This window comes from Chaetodon trifascialis, chromosome 8 (genome assembly GCF_039877785.1).
Source record: "Chaetodon trifascialis isolate fChaTrf1 chromosome 8, fChaTrf1.hap1, whole genome shotgun sequence".
NCBI classification, from domain to species: domain Eukaryota; kingdom Metazoa; phylum Chordata; class Actinopteri; order Chaetodontiformes; family Chaetodontidae; genus Chaetodon; species Chaetodon trifascialis.
In genome coordinates, this window is record NC_092063.1 from 27020206 (window position 1) to 27041813 (window position 21608).

The following is a 21608-nucleotide window of genomic DNA, read 5'->3' on the forward strand; positions in this document are numbered from 1 at the left end:
TCATCTTAACTGGGCTGGAAAAACCACTGACACAACCCAGCTGGTCGTTGTGACCACTCACTGCTTTGCGTTGTGGTACACATAGGCAAGACGACGAATGTGAACCTCATGATAATGCTACAGGAAAAGTCAAGAGATCCTCTGTGGAGAACACGAACATCTGCAAAATTTCATGTCTCAGAGTCAAAGCTGAGATACCCTGATGATATTTTCAGGACGTGCCTGAGAGCCTGTTTTTACAGTGTGAGAAGGATTGCAATCTGAAAGTGTGTGTAAAATCACTGATGACCCCTTATGAATATTTGGAAACACAGTGGAAGCTGATTTACATACTCAACTTGTCATCATTTTATTGTTTTGTCATTGTACATTTTGTAATTGGACATTCTGTAAAATAAAGAGAAAAATAACAAGTTCCTCGACAGTCATTGTGAGCATCATGCGTTTGGCTAAAACGATAATGGGATCATTACAGAAAGCGCCACAAACAGCGAAACTAACAAATACAAAGCTGTTTATCTACATTGTAAACCCCTGGATCATACATACACACGCATGACTCGGGCCTCTTAGAAGTCTATCTGTAAAAAAAAATCTCCCTGCCGTGTGCACTTCCACAGCAGGAGTGTGTCTGTCTTCACATAAGACAGCAGCCAAGTGCCAGAGCTCAGTCACTCTTTGACATAATACAGACGGTGGTACAGTAAAGAGGAGCTCTTATCTGAATGTCTGATGAAGTGGAAGTCAATGAAAGCGTAATGGTCAATACATGAGGACACTCATTTGAATTGAGGCAACCTCTGGGGCTTCACTGAGCAGTCGCACCCCGTAGCAAGTGGTAGCAGTAACAGCAATTAATTTGGCTTTTCTTGCTCTCTTCAAGCAGCTCAGTCAAAGCTGAACAAAGGGTTGGTTATAACGAACGAAGCACGAGGGCACAGGGGCACAAGTCTTTCTACTGTTTTGCCCTTGGAGAATCAGCGTTGATCTTGACATCTGTCCCTCCTCTGAACAGCCCCGCACTGAAAAATCACCTTTACTCCTGTGCAAAAGTGCCAACCACCAAAATCAAATCAAGTGAAGCACTTCAGTCCTTCACGACAATGAGCTAAATACAACTCCAATAAATATTTACCTGAAGGGCTCAGAGTGCAGTGCATGCAGTGCGGAGTTCCTTTCACCTATGAAGTTTTCTTTAGGGGTTTGTGATCTTTTCAGGTCTGTGCCAGATGTTAGAATTCTGTCTTAGGTGTTCTCCAAACACCCACTGAACTATTTTGCAATTATGTAGCAGTGCTCTGCTGGACCTGTGTTATCTGCCACGGGACAGCAGAGAATGATAAGTGGTCTGTGCTTGAGAGACATATTGATCTGCCCATGTCACCTTTAAAGGGACAGTTTGCCATTTTGGGAAATATGCTTAATTTGCTTTCTTTTAGAGTTAGATGTATATGAAGCTTGATAGTCCAGGAGTATCAACATGTCAGGGGAAAACAGCTTCCAGCGTAGCTACATTACACAGATTGAAGCTTGCTGTCTCCCAGTCTGTGTTAAGCAACGTTAGCCAGCTGCTGGCTGTCGTTTCACATTCAACAGAAAGTGACCAGTGGTATCAATCTTCTCTAACTCTCTGCATGAAATCAAAAGTCAAACTGTTCCTTTAATGTCATGGTTATGATTTCATTTGATTCTAATTTAGCTACAGATACAGCTGTATCTTTACATTGGTTGTCTGTGGGAAGCCCTTAGCTTGAGTTGCTTGTCAAGCTGAATTTTTAATCAGGTTCCATCAATGTTTGAAATGTATTTCTCAAGTTTTCAGCTAAAAAATGAAACACAGAAAAATAGAACCATGTTTGTAACCCCTGAAATGTTATTTAAAAAGAAGGGCAAAAATCACAAGCTGGAATTCCAGAGAATGAACATGTGTGCCACAAACACACTGACTGTACATGTCGAATGAGAACACGGGATTACATGTCAATGCTCTGCCTCCCATCACACCCAAGCACTGTCAAGATATCTACCACAGCTGGTAGAAACACAGCGGTGATCTTGCTGGTTTTCAAAAATCATTTTTCATATCATACAAAAAATGTATCTGACATTAGACTCCAGCTTAAAGAAGTGAGGCATCAACAAAAATGGTCCTTTAAAAGAACTTTCACAAACAGCAACTTTGCTCTTTGTCTCCATTCCTGCATAGTTCAGCAGGCGTCCAGCACTGCCCAGGCTACACTGACAGCATGGTGAATGAGTGGAAAACATCCTGTATAATAGTTTCTACTGAAGAGCTTCAGACACATTAACTTGTGTTGTAGAGTTAAAGATACAAAAGGTTACTCCTCCTTGTCATTTGCCTCCAGCTCCAGTGACTTCAGCCAGCAGTCCACTGCTTTAGGGCATAGTGTCCATAGTCCCACTCAGACCTGTTCTGTCATTTACAGCAAATGGACCAATATTTTGACCTTTAGAGGAGACCCACTGTTTTGGAAGGAGAAGCTAATATTTTCATCCAGTTGCAGTTAACATGGTCACACCAGGACATGGAAACAGAGTAAAAAATAATAGAAGATTTAATTTATCCTTTCTTGTGTTACAATGTAGAACTTCCCAGCATAATTTCCATCCATATCAGTCCAACACAACAAAGTTAACACCGTAACCGCAATTAAGATTCCCCAATCCTTCCCTGACCGCCAAAGTCTCCAAAATAAAACCACAGAGACATCGGAACACAGAAACAATGGAAAGAGTAAAGACAGAATTTATGTAAAGAAATCAGGTGAAAACAGCTTCCCAGAAGACAATGGAAAGAAATGAAATCAGAGATAACTCCTGTGCCGACAAAATAAAAACCTGGATAAGTTAGACTCAAAACACAAATGAAAAGACCAAATGAGAATGTGCAGAAACCATCATTTGACAAGCTTTGGCCCACTGTGTTGTGTGATCAGAGGAGGACTCCTCTGGGTTTCTGTCCTTGGGGGGGGGGGGGATGAGTAAAACAGCTCTGCCACCTTGCTGTCCTTCCCCATGAGGCCAGTGGGTGGGGCTGTTGCGCCATAAAAAGCACCCCCTCGGTTCCCTCAACACACAAGTCAGTGCTTGTAAGACATGAAGAATAAAAAATATATACATTAAAAAACAGAATGTGACAAAATCAAACAACAAAAAAACAACAAGAACAGCAGCGTCAGTGACACTCAGTCGATCTTGACCGCAGCGTAGATTTTCCTGATGAACATGTAGGCTGCATAGAAGCCAATCGTGCCTGTCAGCAGCCAGAACGACAGGACCATCAGGGTCGTATAGCCGAAGTACAAGAGGGAGGGGATGAATTCCACAATATCCAGCTGGAGAGAAATGAAGACAAGAGGAATCAGTTTCAATATGCTGTCCATCTCAGGTTTTTGCTTTGGACGGTTTCCACTTACTATTCACCTCTGTACATTTGGTACAGACCTTGCAAGAGACCGATTCTGCATAAGATCAAAGCAGCAGAGAGCCCTTGTCAGTCATAGAACACAAACTGTCCAAATGACGGCTTTGTCTTTCAGACAGTGATGTTATGTTAACATTGGTTATGGCATTTGTGGAAAGAGCACAATGCTCATGTTTTATTTGGCAATGATGCACGAGATGGAGCAGTGTCATAGCTGAGAGCAGTGCTTAGTTGCAAAGTGATGACACGAGGAAAGACAAGTGTTTTCTGTTGTCTCACATTAGTGGACATCAAATCTTATTTTACCATTGAAGTAAGACCCCCTCCAGCCTAAAATGTGTCTCCTTGTTACTTCTCTAGGATTTCAGAATGAAGTGTGTGCATGAGAAAGCTCTAATGTTTACTGCAGTTGTGTCAATGTTTTTCTTTTCTTTTCCCACATTGCAGTGTGAAGAAAATCATTTTTATGAGCTCACCTGAAATGAGAAGCATCTCTTACATAACTGAATCCTGCATCACTCACTGTTTTGTGGCTTAATAACTGATTTTATTTTCTTCATGCAAAAGAGATGATGATGCTAATAAGACAAACAAGACTTGCAGTAAATGTGTCTGTGCACGTTATACCTGCTGCTGCAGCCTTTACATTCATCTGACAGCATGTGTTAATGAAATGTTACAGGTCTGTCACATCTGAAGGTCTGAATAGGCACAGGGCTGGCCTTTCCCTCTGCAACCCAGAGATTACCTGCTCAATTTCCTTTGACCCACCCCCCACACCTTCAACACCATCTTTAGAACTCAGTGCCCCCAGTATTAATGCAGGTTTTCTGTCAAACATTTCACGTCTCAGACCTAACTAAAAAAACCTGATGACATCGTCAAAGATAATACTTAATATCATCAGACAAACTAGTTAATGACCACATGTATTATCACTCACTGATGGTTACACATAAGAATAGTTTGTCAAATTAAAAACAGCACTGATTTCTTCAGCTGCAGTAGACCAAAGAAGAGTCTGTTGTGGATATCTGAACTGTCTGAAACATCCTCTTTTACCTTGTTGATGAAGTAGAAGACGGCGTAAACGAGGACGTAGAATGCTGAGCCTCCTGAAACCAGGAAAGTTCTCCACCACCATCGATAGTCCTGATAGCGAGGAGAAAACAAAACGCAAGGGATGCATGAGCATGAGTTCAGAAAAATGCCTGATCTTTCATTTTCATTCAGAATGCAGACATTCAATGAAAGTTTGCAGCTGTGATTAATATGCCCAGAGAGTGCAAGTCATGCTGATTCCAACAGATGGAGCATGATGTCTGTGATTACCAGGATCCCTCCAATGCTCAGCAGCACTACCCACACCCTGCCTGCCCCCTGCAGAGCCGCAGAGCGTTCGAACCAAATTACATTGGTAATCTTTTTGATCAAACACCTGCCTTGCAACCAAAAGAGAATGGTAAATTACAGTCTACAGTACTGCATTCACAGTAGTCCAAAAGAACTTACCTCTGCACAGAGCTGGAAGTAAACCATTACAATGCTGATCTGAGAGCAGGAGACCACCAATATGATGAAGACCAGGAACAGGAAGCCGAAGAGGTAATAGAACTGATTCTCCCAGATGGCCTGTAGGTGGTGAAACACACAGTACCATTGACATGTGAGGACCAAGCCACTGACATCACATCACTTATCCTTTAAATACAACTAATGACAAATTCAGGAAGTCTGTCTGTATTAGGGAGGCTGGACAAGAACATGAGGTGATCTGGCTGGTGAACAAGAGCTGACCTGTAAGGTGAGCAGTTGTACTCACACTGAAAATGAAGAAGAGCTCGATGAACATCGCACCAAACGGCAAGATCCCAGCCATCAGGATTCTAAAGGACAGAAAACATTTTATCACAAGAAAGCACGCCTCAACTCAAGAGTTCAAATGCTACACTAGCCAGCAGCCATACCAGTGACTGGCAGAGGAGCAGACTGTTTGCCTGGTTAAACACTCACCCTACAAACTTGTTCATGTACCAGCGCTGCTCCGGAACCTGCCGAGGGATCTGATTTGTGCGCACTGGGTTATCATATGGCTGTTTGCGAAAGCCAAAGTAGTAGCCCAAGTAGACCAAGGGCATGGAGATACCGAACCACATACAGAGCAGGGCCAGCATTGTGGTGAAGGGGACCTAAGGTGGCGAGTGAAGAGGGCAGGGTCACAACAAGAGTCATCGAGAAACAAAATACAATGTTTAATAATCCATGTGACTGAACAAATAATCTTAATATTAGAACACAAAGTCAAACTGCAGGTGATATGGCTCCTCATAAGTAGTCAATTGGAAAACAGTGCTCCACCACCCATCATGAGCAGTCTACCAAGGCACCACTGAGAGCATCCTTTCCAGCTGCATCACTGTGTGGGGTGGGAGCTGCACTGACTACAACAGGAAAGCCCTGCAGCGCATAGTGAACACAGCTGGAAGGATCATTGGTGCCCCACTCCCCTCCCTGCAAGACATATACACCACCCGCCTCACCCGCAAAGCGATCACAATTCTGGGCGATGCAAGCCCACCCTGCACACAATCTGTTCAGCCTCCTGCCCTCTGGGAGGAGGTATAGGAGCCTCTGTTCCTGCACTACCAGACTCACCAACAGCTTTATCCACCAGGCTGTTAGGATGCTAAACTCTCTCCCCTCTCTACCCTTAGCTCCATCCAACAGGCTGTCAGAGAGCTAAAAGCCCCCCCCCCCCCCCAGCCCTCCCAGCTTGTGGTTTCCTAAACTGCTGTCAATGTAGGCAGAATTAAACATTTCAGATTATGTCATCTGAGTCATGACACTCACCGCCCCAGAGGAGTGTTCTCCCCAGATGAAACAGTTGAGGATGAAGCAGATTCCAAAAACCACTGCAGGATACAAAGTTGCTGTCTACAGTGGAGACAAAACACACAAAAGCTAAGCCTCTCTTACAACAATACCAATGGAAGCCAATTTAAGCACTTCTTCAATGACACATAAAAAGCCTTGCTCGTAGAACTCCAAACAAACACTGGGTCTGCAGCATTGAAAAAAATAACACAAACTCAGTGACATGACGAGAGGCAATCCTTTGCACATTGAGGATTTAACTTATCAACTTACACAAAATGCTCCTTTTCTCCACCGATGGCCCTTCAGTGTGCGGTACAGTCTGCCGGCAAAGTAGCCACCAAATACACTGGAAGAGAAAACAGTGTGAAATCAAAGAAATGCACAAAATGCCATCTTTGGGATTTTCTTAATGAGGCTCAGCAATATGAACATGGCTCTTACCCCATGAACATGAAAAGGAAGCAAGCAGTGGTCATCAAGGCTCCTCTACTGGATGGAGACAACATGCCCAACATTGCAACAACTACCTCACACACACACACACACACACACACACACACACACACACACACACACACACACACACACACACACACACACACACACACTTTGAATATTTCCAGTTTCCAGTTATTTTAGAAATGTATATAAATAAGAAAAACCATCTTGCCTTGAGTGAGTTGACAAGACTGACACCACTCTCATGTTTATAAGGTCAATACAAAGATAGAGCAGAATGGTTATCTTAGCTTAGCATACAGCCTGGAAAACGGGGCGAACTAGCCTAGCTCTGTCCAAATTTTCATATTTTACATCTAATTTGTTTAATTCGTATGAAAACCGATGCAAAAATGAAAAGCTGTGCTGTTTAGGACAGATATGTACTGGGTCTTGGCAGGATCAGTAAATTCTTGGCATCTCCTCTGGTTGCCTGGCAACCTCATTGTTTTGGCAAAACTCCAGGAAGTCACTGCGTCAGTCAAGAAATTATGTATTTGGCTAAATTCATCACCGTTACAAACAAACACCAGCAAAGTGATTTTAGACTGGGACTCATTCGTCTGGACATGAAGTCATTACAACTAAAGTCAAAGAACATATGACAGACGCTGCTTTTCTTTGGGGCCTGTAGGTTGTGATTTGGGGCATCCATGGATTGAACTTGATCCAGCAAATCCCACATATGCTCGATTTGATCGATATGTGGGGAGTTTTGGGGCTCGGCTGGCACCTTCAGCTTTTTGTCATGTTCTTGGGGCCAGTCCTGGATGGTTTTCGTGGCGTGACCAATCTGTGTATCTGCATGCACGTTAACATTTAGAAATTTATACTCCTCAAAAGCAAAAAACTGTTGTCTATGTGCTACACATATAGTTCAGTTTATTTCTGCATATTTTTTGCTTTTCATGGACTTTTCTTTGCAGCTTCATATTGGCAGGATTGTATGACAGAGAACATTATTATTAGTGCTGTCAAAAATATCACGTTATTAACGCGTCAACACAGATCAATTTTAACGTCGTCATTTTTTATCGCGAGATTAACGCTTTGTGACCTAGTGAACTCATAGTTTTTTCATAAGCTGTGGCCACTGCTAGTAACGTAAGAAAAACTACAGGATCTGACTGTAAATCGGAAAAAAAACAATAGGCACGCCCCACACACGTGTTTGGTCTTGGCTGCTAGCTAGCTGTAAAAAAGTAGGCTACTGGTTTGTGTGGATGCAAATGCGAATTCTCCGCCACCTCCTTGTCAAATCCAGGCGACAATGGATGGCTTTTGACAGAGGCATATGGATATGTTCAAAGGAAACTTAAGAAAGGAAAGTGGTTTAACAGCACTATAGGCTGAGTCCTAGTTTACAATGATGTGCACTTTGTAACTTTATCTTGGATCACCCTGTTTTGATCCCTTAGAAAGGGTTGCTGAGGGGGCTTTTTTGTAACTAAGTATTTATTTTTTGTCATCTGTTTATTGACAGTGTTAAATTGTGTGAGATTTGATTCATTCAAATATGAATAACTGCTCAAAGTGAGAATGTTAGTGTGAAATATAACACAATTTCAATAAAAAATCATTTGCACAAAGCAAGCCTATCCACTTTTCCATGTTGATTACAATATTAAAATGATAACTCAAGGGACATCTAGAATAGATAAAAATGTGTGATTAATTTGCAATTAATCGCAAGTTAACTTTGACATTCATGAGATTAATCGCGATTAAATATTTTAATCGATTGACAGCATTAGTTTTTATATATTATTTCAGGCATGTGTAAATGATAGGAAAAGAGCCTAGTGGCATAAGGTGAGATTTACACTGTCAAGATCTAAAGGAAATTGGTGATAGAGAAAAAACAAACTCACAGATGACAATGAGAACCATGCAAAAGAGCTGGATCCCTGAGCCCAGGAGAGAACTGAGGATCATGGGATACTGAGGCGGCCTGAAGACATCACCATGCACATTCTTCCATCCTGACTCCTCCATGGTGTCCTCCTGGATAGGGAGTAGAAAATTTCACTAACACTAAAAACAGGTACCCTGAAATCAAGTCATTCTAATATATGCAATTTCTCAGAGACATGATACATGTTCTTTCCCCAAAGATTTGGTGAACCAAGCAAACTTTCGTTTGACAGGTGCGTATTTTCTTACTATGTCATCCTCTCTATTGTAGTTAGCAATGTCCTTTCTCAAGGTCCTGATAATGATCATACTCAGAATACCTGAGGAAGAAAAGCAGGGAAAATAATGATGAGACAGACAGAAATCTCAACACTGCTACACAATTATTTACCTGTCTATCGATCTATCTACACTACTCACAAAAAGTTAGGGATATTCGCTTTTTTTGGGTGAAATTTCAGGATGAACCTAAAATGCACTATAACCTTTACAGGTGAACTTAATTTGACCTTCTCTAAACTTTTGAATGCACATGTCCAACTGTTCAATGTTTTCCTTTGGCCACATCCCACACTGATGACCGCTTTACTGTGAACACTGCGGAACCGGATGATGAATGCCACTCAACTCCAGGCACATTTAAGGGAAGTGAGAGTAGGGCTGGGCGATATGGCTGAAAACTGTATCACGATATAAGTGTTTTATATCGGTCGATATCGATAATTATTGATATTTTTATGACCTATTTAAAATAAGGACCAGGAGAAAAATACATTACATTTAAACATTTTTATTTTAAATTTAACCTTCCTGTGATTATAATCCCCTCAGCTATCAAGGAAGAAAGGAAAGGAAATGTGTGGAAGCATGTCTTTAGCTATATGATATGCCGCTGCCTCCATTATGTCTTTGTGCCTTTTAGATGATTTGTCATTAGGCACTGAAGCAGATACCTCTGCATGGTGGTCTGCTGCTTGTGCGGTGGTGCTGCGGTTGCAGATGTTGTTGGACGTTGGCGAATACGGCTGCGTAAGGGTGCGCGCGGCTAAGGTGGTTAAATAAGTTTGTGGTGTTACCGGTCTTGCTGGGATCGACAGTCTTGCATAAGTTACAGACCACATTGGTCTGACTACGGTCCAATTTATAAAATCCAAAAAACTGCCATACTGGCGAGCTGACTTTCTATGTTTCATCGACAATTTCTTCATTCGTTGCAGCACTCACTTTCTATTTCTCATCTCACTCCTTGTGAAGAATCAAACACGAGACAACGAGATGGCGCAACCGAACTTGAGACTGTTACATGATTGGCATGTTAGCGTGTCACTCCCACTGATCAGTGATTATTCCCTACGTTGCTCGGTTACCTGAGAGTGAGTGCCTTTGTTCATGCAACCAACCTTGCTTCACAACTTCTGGTTTCTTCCGACAAAGAAAAAAAATATCGAATGTTTTATCAAACGCATTTTTTATTGATATTGATTACGTGTCTATCGCGAAACATATTGTCATCATTTTATTGCCCAGCCCTAAGTGAGAGGTACCCAAGTGTCACGTCAGACCATTCCAACCCGTTTACATCAGCGTGGTCTGTTTGCTAGATGAACTGCAAGGGTACTTGACACACCACCAAGCATAGGCGTGGGTCCCATCCTGCATGGGCCAGGGAGTGTTTACGCTGGACGAGGCACCAGTGGGCCTCAGTGCTGTTCTCTGATGAAAGTCAATTCACGTTGAGCAGAAATGATGGCTGCCAACGATGTTGGAGACGTCAAGGAGAGTGCTACGCATCAGCCACTGCTGTCACCAGACAAGCCTTTGGTGGTGCTGGTGTTACAGTGTGGGGACATGTGTGTAGTCAATACAGAACTGCCATACGCTTTATGAATAGTACAGTGACAAGCCCATACTACCTGAATATCATTAATCCAGTCATTGTGTCCCTGCATGAACAACACAGGCCTAATTTCATCTTAATGGACGACAATGCTCCAGCTCATCGAGGCTGCACCATTAGGGAACAGCCGCTGGAGACTGGGGTACCTCAAATGGAGTGGCCTGCACTTTCTCCAGACCTGAATCCCATAGAAAACCTATGGGATCAGCTGAGTCACTGTGTAGATGCTCGTAACTCTGTACCCCAGAACCTCAATGACCTGAGGGCCGCCCTTCAAGAAGAGTGGGATGCCATGCCTCAACAGACAGTATGTCGACTTGTGAACAGCATGAGATGTCCTTGAATCACCATTGCATGCTTGTACTTAAATGCCCTACTTTCATGATATAATATCACTGTAGCGTGAACCTTTTACATTTTCCATAAATTTCACCCAAAAGCCAAATATCCCTAACTTTTTGTGAGAAGTGGATATTTACTGTGAACAAAGAAATGAGTGAAAGGTGACCTGATTTCTAAGCAGCATAAAATTAAAGATGACACGTTTCTTTAATATTTCAAGCAAGATTACTTTTCTGTTTCCATCTTTGACAGTTTTAAAATAATGAAAAAGGAAAAGGTCCCAAAGCTTGGGAACCCTGCATGGTCAGTACTTATTAACACCCCATACTAGAAAGCCAGGGACGTGATTTTTAAGCACATTTATTTATGTTCCATTGTTCTGTCCGAATAGGTAATTGTTACACTGCACAACCTTATTGATACACTGGATATACTGTATACTTTATACACATAATGTCTGACTTAATGTAAGTTTAAAAAAATGTAAATATCTCACTAGAAGTGTAATTAAAAACAAATTAAATTAAAAACACTCCTGCAAAGCATGCCACAAATTTACTTAATCTTTTAATTTCATGCAATGATGTCTTTTTTAATTTAATCAAGTCTTCATTTATTTGTAAAATTATAAACAAAATTATCATGACAATTGTAATTGTGAATAGACTTCCTGTGTGTGTGTGTGTGTGTGTGTGTGTGTGTGTGTGTGTGTGTGTGTGTGTGTGTGTGTGTCTATATATCAAAACTTGGACATACCCGAGAGGAAGAAGACGACCACCACAGAGTTCACAATGGAGAACCAATGAATCTGGACATCACTCATGGTCAGGTACGTATCCCATCGAGACGCCCACTTCACCTCACTCTCCTGCACAGAGAAGACAAGACGTTCAGCAGTCTTTCCTCCACATTTATCTATCTTTGTTTAACCCCATATCCCAGAGAACTGAAACAGCTGGAAATTTGGCCTGAATTTTTGATAAAGCTTATAGTTAGGGCTGGCACAGGCTGGTCCTGGACCAGCCCCTAGTTATGCTGCTATAGGATTAGACTGTTGGGGGACCTCCAAAGATACACTGAGCTCCTCCGTCCTTCTGTCCCTCTCCATCAACACGCTTTCATGTCCTACCACTGAGTCTTACTAACTTAGCTCCTTCCCTGGAGTCTCTGTGCTTCGTCGTCTCACAGGTTCCCATGGACAGTGGCTGAATCTGGATTGTGGATTACAGCTAAGTCTCCTGCCTTGGCCCTGCCTGACATCCACTGCAACTGCTACTATTGTTATTACATCCAATGTCACTGTTACTGTGTCTGTCTGTCTGTCTGTCTGTCTGTCTGTCTGTCTGTCTGTCTGTCTGTCTGTCTGTCTGTCTGTCTGTCTGTCTGTCTGTCGCTCTCTCTCTGACTGCATTTCTGTCTGTCTCTCTCTGTCTGTCTCACTCTCTCTCTCTTGCTCTCCCTCTCTAACCCAACCGGTTTCTGCATGTTAAAAGGAAGTTTTTCCTCGCCACTGTCGCCAAGTGCTTGCTCATGAGGGAATTGTTGGGTCTGTGTAGATAAAAGAGCTTGGCCTGTACCAGCTCTATATGGAAAGTATCCTGAGACATTTTTTGTCGTGATTTGGCGCTATACAAATAAAACTGAACTGAACTGAACTGAACTGAATTGAATTGAATTGAACTGAATTGAATTGAATTGAATTGAATTGAATTGAATTGAACTGAATTGAATTGAATTGAATTGAATTGAATTGAATTGAATTGCCTTTGCAGTCAGCCCTAGGATGATCACGTGGATATACAGTGCCTTGCAAAAGTGTTCGCCCCCCTTGGCTTTTAACTTATTTTGTTACATTACAACCTGTAATTTAAATGTTTTTTAATCTGAATTTTATGTCATGGACCTGCACAAAATAGTCTCAGTTGGGGAAGTGAAATGAGAAAAATATATACAAAAAAAGAATTAAAAAAAAACAAAAAGTGAAAATTTGCATGGGCATATGTATTCACTCCCTTTGCTATGAAGCCCCTAAAAAGTTCTGGTGCAACCAATTACCTTCAGAAGTTAAATAATTAGTGAAATGAAGTGCACCTGTGTGCAATCTAAGTGTCACATGATCTGTCAGTATAAACACACCTTTTCTGAAAGGCCCCAGAGGCTGCAACATCACTAAGCAAGAGACATCACATCATGAAGACCAAGGAGCTCTCCAAACAAGTCAGGGACAAAGTTGTTGAGAAGTACAAGTCAGGGTTCTGTTCTAAAAAAAATATCCAAATCTTTGATGATCCCCCGAAGCACCATCAAATCCATCATCTTCAAATGGAAAGAAGATGGTACCACAACAAACCTGCCAAGAGAGGGCCGCCCACCAAAACTCACAGAACGTGCAAGGAGGGCATTAATCAGAGAGGCAGCACAGAGACCAAAGGTAACCCTGAAGGAGTTGCAGAGTTTCACAGCAGAGAGTGGAGTATCTGTCCATAGGACCACAATAAGCCATACACTCCGTGGGGATGTCTTCAGCTGCAGGAACTGAGAAACTGGTCTGAGTTGAGGGAAAGATGGATGGTGCTAAATACAGGGATGTTCTTGAGCAAAACCTGTTTCAGTCTACCTATGATTTGAGACTTGGACAGAGGTTCACCTTCCAGCAGGACAATGACCCGAAGCATACTGCTAAAGCAACACTCGAGTGGTTTAAGGGGAAACATTTAAATGTGTTGGAATGGCCGAGTCAAAGTCCAGACCTCAATCCAATTGAGAATCTGGCGTCAGACTTGAAGATTGCCGTTCACAAGCGAAACCATCCAACGTGAAGGAGCTAGAGCAGTTTTGCATTGAAGAATGGGCAAAAATCCGAGTGGCAAGACGTGGCAAGCTCATAGAGACTTATCCAAAGCCACTTGCAGCTGTAAAAGGTGGCTCTACAAAGTACTGACTTTAGGGGGGTGAATATTTATGCACGCTGTTTTCTGTTATTTTGTCCTATTTGTTGTTTGCTTTACAATTAACAAAAAAAAAAAAAATCTCATCTTCAAAGTTGAGGGCCTGTTCTGCAAATGAAATGATGCAAACCCTCAAACAATCCATTTTAATTCCAGGTTGTGAGGCAACAAAACACAAAAAATGCCAAGGGGGGTGAATACTTTTGCAAGCCACTGTAAATTAATCACTTGTGTTTAAATTTCAAACTTACCCTTCATTAAATGCCTTGATTTGGGCAGTTTTAGGGATTTATTCAGGACTTCACTGTGGTTACAAGATGTTTAAAGTCACTGAGAATCCATACTGTGGTTACTGACCTTCCAGTGGACAGAGTAGGTGAAGAGGACTTCATTCTCCTTCGTCGGGTCAATCTCCTGGGGGGCAGAGCCACTGGCCTCAGGCAAGGTGCATGTCTTCTCATTTTCCACAGGCTTCAGATCTGAGAATAAATATACACAGAATAAGTATTACAAGAAGTGAGTGATAACAACTATTACATTACTGGCCACCTTGGAGGCAACAATTGTGTATCTCCCTTCTACTTGAATAGTTTTTAAAATCACCATAGATACAGAAACATTACACAACCTTAAGTAATTCCAAAAGAGTGTGTTGACACCTACCATCTACTTTTACACTTTGGGGTATGACCTCAAATCGCACTACCCTGTAGTTGTGAATGTCCCCTTGCTCCACCTTCTCCTTGTGGAAATACAGGATGAAGGACAGGTGGTTGTGCAGATAAAACTGTGAAGATAAGGGGCAAGACAAGTACTCTTTAAAAACACAAGCAGACTTGTTTTTTTTATTTTTGCAGGCTACATTATGATTGTTAATTCGACCATTACAGTGACACAGAATGTCAAAATGAATTTCAAGGAACAAAACATTATCCAAGACATTCTACATTTGTTCCATTTCCATAATTCTATTACCAGTAGATAAATTGTCTCAGACTTTCCAGGTTTTCAACATGCAACTTTTAAGGCCCTGAAAACGATGGTTAAATGTGTTTGAACCCTTGCTAAATGTGAAATCCAAATTAAAGATGGGAAAAAACATTCAGTAATATTCATAAACATTTAAACTCTCAGATCTCAGGTGTGAATGTAGTTCGATCAGATTTGACTGACTGTGGGCTGGCAACATCAAGAAAACATCCCCATAACTTTCTGCAGATTTTGATTCAAATATCACCAAAAACTGATTGGTGCACAAAAAATGTGACATCACGGTTTCCAACTGAGTCTCGCTCACTTTAAACTTTGGTAGAAAAATCTCCGTTCATCAATACAGGCAAAACAGTGCTAAGAGACGCTGAAAATGCAAAACAGCATTCTATAAGTGAAGTCTTCTCCTCTCTCCACCTCCAAATAATGTATCAGGACAGATAAACACGATATATATCTACCTTGCTGCTGTCGACAAATCCCAGTCTGTAGCCATGTTCAAACTGGATATCTTTCACCACGTCCTTCTTCTGCTCCTCCTCCCCTCCTGCCTCTCTGTTGGGATAAAACTCTAACCTGGTGGCAACAGGCAGGTTGTCTGCAATACTGCAAGGCACAAGAAGGTGTTCAATCAGTCTTGGTTTGCACATTGAATATACAAATACTAGAATAACCACCCCTCAGTTGCATGCCTCTGCCAAACACTCAAGTTGCAGTTTACATTCATGTCTGTTCAGACTCACATAATATATGTAGAGAAGACTTTTGAAGGAATTTAATATAAATATACTCAGTATGTTTTTTGGTGAAACGGAAGTTCTCACTACAATGACATGTATAATGCAGTGACTCATTTCCAGTGAGAAACATGCTGTCTTCACTTAGTGACTATTTTTCCAGAGTACAGAGGACTGATAGAGAGCTTCATCACATGGTGCAACAGCAATCACCTGAAGCTCAATATCAGCAGAACCAGTGAGCTTGTGGTGAAGTACAATGCTTCAGATATCGATGCTGCTGCAAAGAAGATACAAACTGTAAAATGTGAATGCTTCATACACACGTTCAACCCTGCAGCACAGGACTGAGATCTATACAGCACAGTTTCAAGGTGGACACCCTGATGTGAAATATGGCCACAATCAGCCCTTCTGTTCCTGATTTCACCTTTGACCTTTTGGACATACAATCTCATCACTTCATTATTCTATCATAGTGAGAAATGCTGTTAAAATTAGCGTTTGAATTCTTGAGCTTTGGCCAAAAACATGTTTTATGAGGTTACAGTAACCTTTGACCACCAAATTCTAATAAGTTCATCCTTGTCCAAGTGGATGATTGTGCCAGACGTAATGAAATTCCCTCCATGCATTGCTGTGATATCACATTCAGGAGAATGGGACGTACATACGGACAAACAAAGTGAAAACATAATGCCTCCAACCACGGCTGTAGTTGGCACAGAGACATAAAAATTGAAATGCTAGAGACCTAAGTTACGAAGACATATAAGAAGACATATAATTGAGAACAGAAAAAAAGTATTATTTTCCAACTATGTTATGCTACAATGTATCAAAGAACTGCTTCAGTCATCTCTTTACACATCAACTTAGACTTAAACTTATGGAGTCTGGAGTGACTGAACAAAAAATACTACTTATTTGGTAGTAGTAATCATTGGTAGTCCTCATGGCAATAGGTCTATCAACACTGATCTATCAACATATGACATAACATCACTGGTAATAACAGTGAGGAAGGGACGCTTACAGGTGAACATAATACTCCTCCTGGATTCGCTCAGCAACCAGCTTGCTTTCATCTACAGTGAGTTTTTGCTTGTTGCACAACATCTCACATTTCTTGTCCTTGTTCATCTCGACATTGTAGCAGGTATTTACAATACGGTCCCCGCGTAACACCTCACCTATAAAAAAGAAAAACCAAAAACATAAACAAAATATGTGTAAACACACAGAAAAATAAATAGCGATTTTTTTTTTAATATGTAAGACATTGCTTTTCCTATATAGGATGAAGTCAAAGTGTGTGACGTATTTAGAGAAACACATTCTACACGTCTGCAGCATTCCACTTACCAAGGTTCTCTCCCTTGTAGAAAATAGACTCTGGCTTACAGAAAGGCAGGGAGTAGTATTCATAAGGAAGCTGGGTACGGGAGCTGGTCAGCTTCACTGCCTGAAAAACAAATGATCTGACTGACTGGGTCACACATGTAGCGATGAACAGTAAACAGTAAATGGACTGAATTTATACAGCACTGCTTTACTCTTCCTGACCACTCAAAGCACTTTGCGACACAAGCCAGCATTCACACACTGTTGGCAAGGTGCCACCTGCTCATTATGAGCAATAACCATTCACACACATTCACACAGTGATGGCACAGGGTTTGATTTTTGACTGTTTACACATGTTGGTCTATAGGTTAACAGACAGACAGACAGAGCTAATGGCTTCACTAGCTTTGAGTCAGGTAAAAAATGAAGCAAGATAAAAATAGCTTGGTATAGGAAAATTTCCTCCAGCAAGGGATGTCTGGGATGCTACTCTTCAGTTTAGTTGCAGAACTGGTACAATGCTGATTGGGATGGGTCCCAGTCAAAAATCACGTTGCTGCTGGCCACAGGAAGCAAGTGTGATGCATGTCAGTCAGAGGCCATCAACCAATCATTGAGGCTGATTTGCTACCAATCAGTGTGGTGGAGGGTGAGGGATTCAAATAGCTATTTCAGTTCTTCAAGCCCAAGTGTGTTTTTCCATTAAGAACTACCATCACTCACTGCATTGAAAAACACTTTGAGGAGAAGAGGGATGAGCTAAAAGTGAGGCTAGCCAGGGCAGACAAGCTAGCGCTGAGAACTGACTGCCAGACAGCTCTCACAAAACTACATCACAACTACCTCTCACTTCATCAGTGCTGACTGGGAGATGCAGTCCAGTGTGCTCCTTGCTCAAAGCCTCTCTGTCTGGCACGTCAGACAACCTTGCAGAGATGCTGACAAGTGTGATGGAGACATCGGGCCTCAATGGTCATGTGCTGGCCTGCATCCACGATAACGGCAAAACATTGTGGCAGTTTTTCTTAAAAATTAACCAGTTAGTTACAGGTTAATGGGTGTTCAGCCACTAACCTGTAACTAACAGGTTTATCTGGTTTATCTTATTTTATTTTTGATGCAAAAGCAAAGTAGACCATAGATATCTGATTTTAGAATGAACTCAAACTCTAAACTACCATTAAATCCATTGGCTGCTCATGGGAACTATCAAGCGATCCTTATAGGTAATTTGTATAACAATGCAAGATCATTTGTTAACCATGTTAACATGTTATGTGTGTCTGTAAAGTCAAATAGGGGTTAAAACAGAGGTGTGATGCGCTTGTGTACTACGTGTATTCTGGCAGTTCCTCAATGAAAAAGTGAGTGAAATGTTGCTGTCGATCTCTTTCACTACTGATGATACCAAATGACAGTCATCAAAACTGTCCTATGAATGACTTACCTGTTTTGGTTAATTTTGCATCCAATAGTCTGACAGCCACTGACTGTAAACTAACTTGTTAGTTGTTCGACTGCATCTCCCAGTCAGTTTATTTCATGATTTCAAGTTTTTATGTACCGGAAAAATTCATTCAAACAGGGACCGTCTAAGTGACGAATGGGGACAACAATTTTTTAAATTGGTTCAGAACTGAATGAGAGTGCTGCAGCGGGCAGCCACTAAACAGACTGCCATGTAATCCCTCCAGGTGTTGCCAAACAGTCAATGTTGGTCAACTGTATGTGTTTGATTTTGGCACTGACAGACTCGGATTGTTATTCTACCTGTCTGACAACATTATGGAAAGGATCCCTACAGAGATAGACCTTTTGGTTAAAGAGTAAGATCCTTTTTGTATAACCAGAAACAGCTACTATTGGCTTTTGCCAAAGCCACCAGACTCAACCGGAAGGACTTAAATATGTAGGACATCAACAGATTTTCCTGGTGAAAAAAATTGTATTTTAAGATAATGGAAACCCTGCTCCCAATCTGATGATAGTAACAGATAGTTGTGATCCAGCAGTTCAACAGTCGGTGCTCAGAGCTAGCTCATCTGCCCTGGCTAGCTTGACTTTGAGCTTATCCTTCTCCTCAAAGTGTCTTTCAACGTGTTAAGTCACAGAGTGCATCACACTATGTGTGTTTATGCAAATTAAACTATACAGCAACATGTGTAATGAATCAAAAATATTCTTGGCGATTATCTGATTAACAGTTAACTATTGACATTCCTAGTCTGTATATTTTCATGGATACAGCTCCTGGCTCATTCAAAAAAAAGTCAGTGGCAACATGACATGGATCGGAACCATCACCGATCCCATCGTTTTAATCCTTGGTCTGGATCAAATGAACTCATCTACAAGTGTGAATGCATCCTAATACCCATGTTTTGGTGTAAGATGAACTGGACACTCACAAGAATACGGAAAGTTATAAAAACACAAAGAAAGGCCACAGTTGGGTTCAAATCGAGGACTTTGTGATGTATGGCAATGAGGCTAACTACTGAACAACCATGTCACAATGTGTCGGCTAATCAGTGAAATGCTAATCAAATGAATCTTAGTCTTACCTTAATATCTACTGTGTCACCATCATGGAAGTCCCGGGGGGCAACTCCAGGAACATAAAAGGGCTGGACCACAGGTAACAACAACAGCAGCAAGGCCCACCACGTCTCCTGTAACGCAGACACCAGCAAATGCTGTATTTTACCTCACAAACACTGCATAATGTATGTGGGTGTATTAAGACAAAAACATTCTTAACATGAGCTAAGTTCATCATGCCACATAAAAAACAAAGACTTGAGACTAATTACAATACTGTGAATTCATTAGAGGTGCAGACCATGCTAAGCTTCACGTTCTAAGAGAAAGAGGAAAAGGAGAGTTGGTGTGCACTGACAGTAGACTGTCAAATCTCTTTCAAGATGCCTTCAGGCAGAATCAACTTGAAACTACTTCCTAACAATTCCCTTTCATGATGAAACTGTATACACACCAACGTGTCAAAATTTATCTGTAGCAGGTTTCCACCTCACCTGCAAAAGTCTTGTTTCTTTTTTGTGTGGAAGACAATGTCACATCAAAATGTGTTACAAAGCCTGGCAGTTAAGGGTGCCTGGCTTTTCCTCAAACATCAAACATCAAACCAAAAACAACATTTCAGTCAATCTCAAAAATTCACCCTGAAAAATCATCAGTGCTTTTACATATTGGGATGTACTATGATTAAGTCATAGTACAATATTAGTCCTGTATTGGAGGGGTGGGTCCTTCAAGTCATAAAAATAACTACATCATCACGAAAAAGCAGTCAAAACAAATCCAAGACAAGAAAAGGAATGATCATAGGAGGGATATATGAATATTCTCAAGACAAGTGTGGTATTTTTCTTAAATGGGAAAGTATTGCATCACTGTTAATCCATCTCGGGCAGACTATCATCAAAAATGGAGTGTCCCTATGAGAAGAAATCTGTGAAGAATAGCAGTTATACAGGTCATGGCCTGTGGACACAGGGAGCTACAGTGCTCCAAAGCTGAGAGGACAGACACTGTGCATACAACTGCTGCCCAGGTGATTGAGCAGAGTCAAAGAGAAAAGCCTCACATGACATCTACACTAGTGTTGCCAGAAGGCACATAGACTTCAACATTTAAGTTATGTGATAGCACCAAAACAATAGAGTAACAGACAGTTTTAGTTCACATTAGTTTTGCCTATTTAGCTCATCTCATGCTGTCATATCCGCATCTTTCAGTACTGTTAGCCAACTACACCGACAACAACCTCAAACTGACGCTGCCAGACTGGGCTGCTAGAAGCTAACGTTAAGCCAAAGTTCGGATAGCTGATTTCTCTTGGCCGTACAACAAATGACAGTCAAACAACAGAGTACGTGATCAGTCATACTTCGTTAGAACAGTGTAATATACCAAATAGCATGATAAAAATCATTTTTAAGGCACCACTGACACTCAAGCTAGGTAGCGACAGCTAGCTAATGTTATCTACAGCAAGCAGTTAGCTAAATCGTCACATCGACATTCAAACAACAGCGAACTCGTGATTCTGTACTGAGTTAAAGTTAAAATGTTGTTCATCGACTACGACAGACCACTACTCTGCTACAAGAACGCCACTGTGTCTGAGTTAATTTGGGAGACAGTATGAGCAATGTGTACTTAGAAGAAAAAGAGTTCGCTTTTCCACATACCATCGCCGAGGCCGCCATTTTGAATACGTGTCATTAGTGACGTTGCGGAAGTCCTGTGTTTTTAATATTTCTGTTTTTTTATTTGACATAAATGTCGGACTCCTGAAGAACTGTGGAACATGACTCCCACACTGCTGACTGACACTACCACTGACACAAATACATAGGATTTTCTCTGCAAAAGCGTTTCTCCCATCTTCTTTTGAAATAATGGAAATTACTTGTTTGTTAACGATGCTGTGTAATATACTGTTGAATCACTGGCATTTGCCTCCCCCTTCATAATAAGAGCCATGCCTACAAACAGATAAATGAACTTAGTGTGTAAAAAAAACACGACATTTTAAATATCGCTTACTGTTATATAGTAAATATATATGGGTACAGTAGATACAGTAA

At 41.3% G+C, this 21608-nt stretch overlaps 1 protein-coding gene across 1 annotated transcript; it reads right to left on the bottom strand.

The window, feature by feature from the left end:
• Positions 1-2558: 2558 nt before the first annotated feature.
• Positions 2559-21253, bottom strand: tm9sf4 (transmembrane 9 superfamily protein member 4). Its single transcript, XM_070968402.1, has 18 exons — positions 21210-21253; positions 19560-19667; positions 17014-17113; positions 16685-16841; positions 15373-15517; positions 14585-14708; positions 14279-14400; positions 11730-11841; positions 8984-9054; positions 8692-8824; positions 6764-6845; positions 6593-6668; positions 6296-6379; positions 5459-5634; positions 5268-5331; positions 4958-5077; positions 4508-4597; positions 2559-3356 (listed from the first exon to the last, which is right to left on the bottom strand). Exons 1-18 carry the CDS (start codon positions 21225-21227, stop codon positions 3207-3209), a joined length of 1932 nt encoding a protein of 643 aa, XP_070824503.1. The 5' UTR covers positions 21228-21253; the 3' UTR covers positions 2559-3206.
• Between the last annotated feature and the right edge of the window lie 355 nt (positions 21254-21608).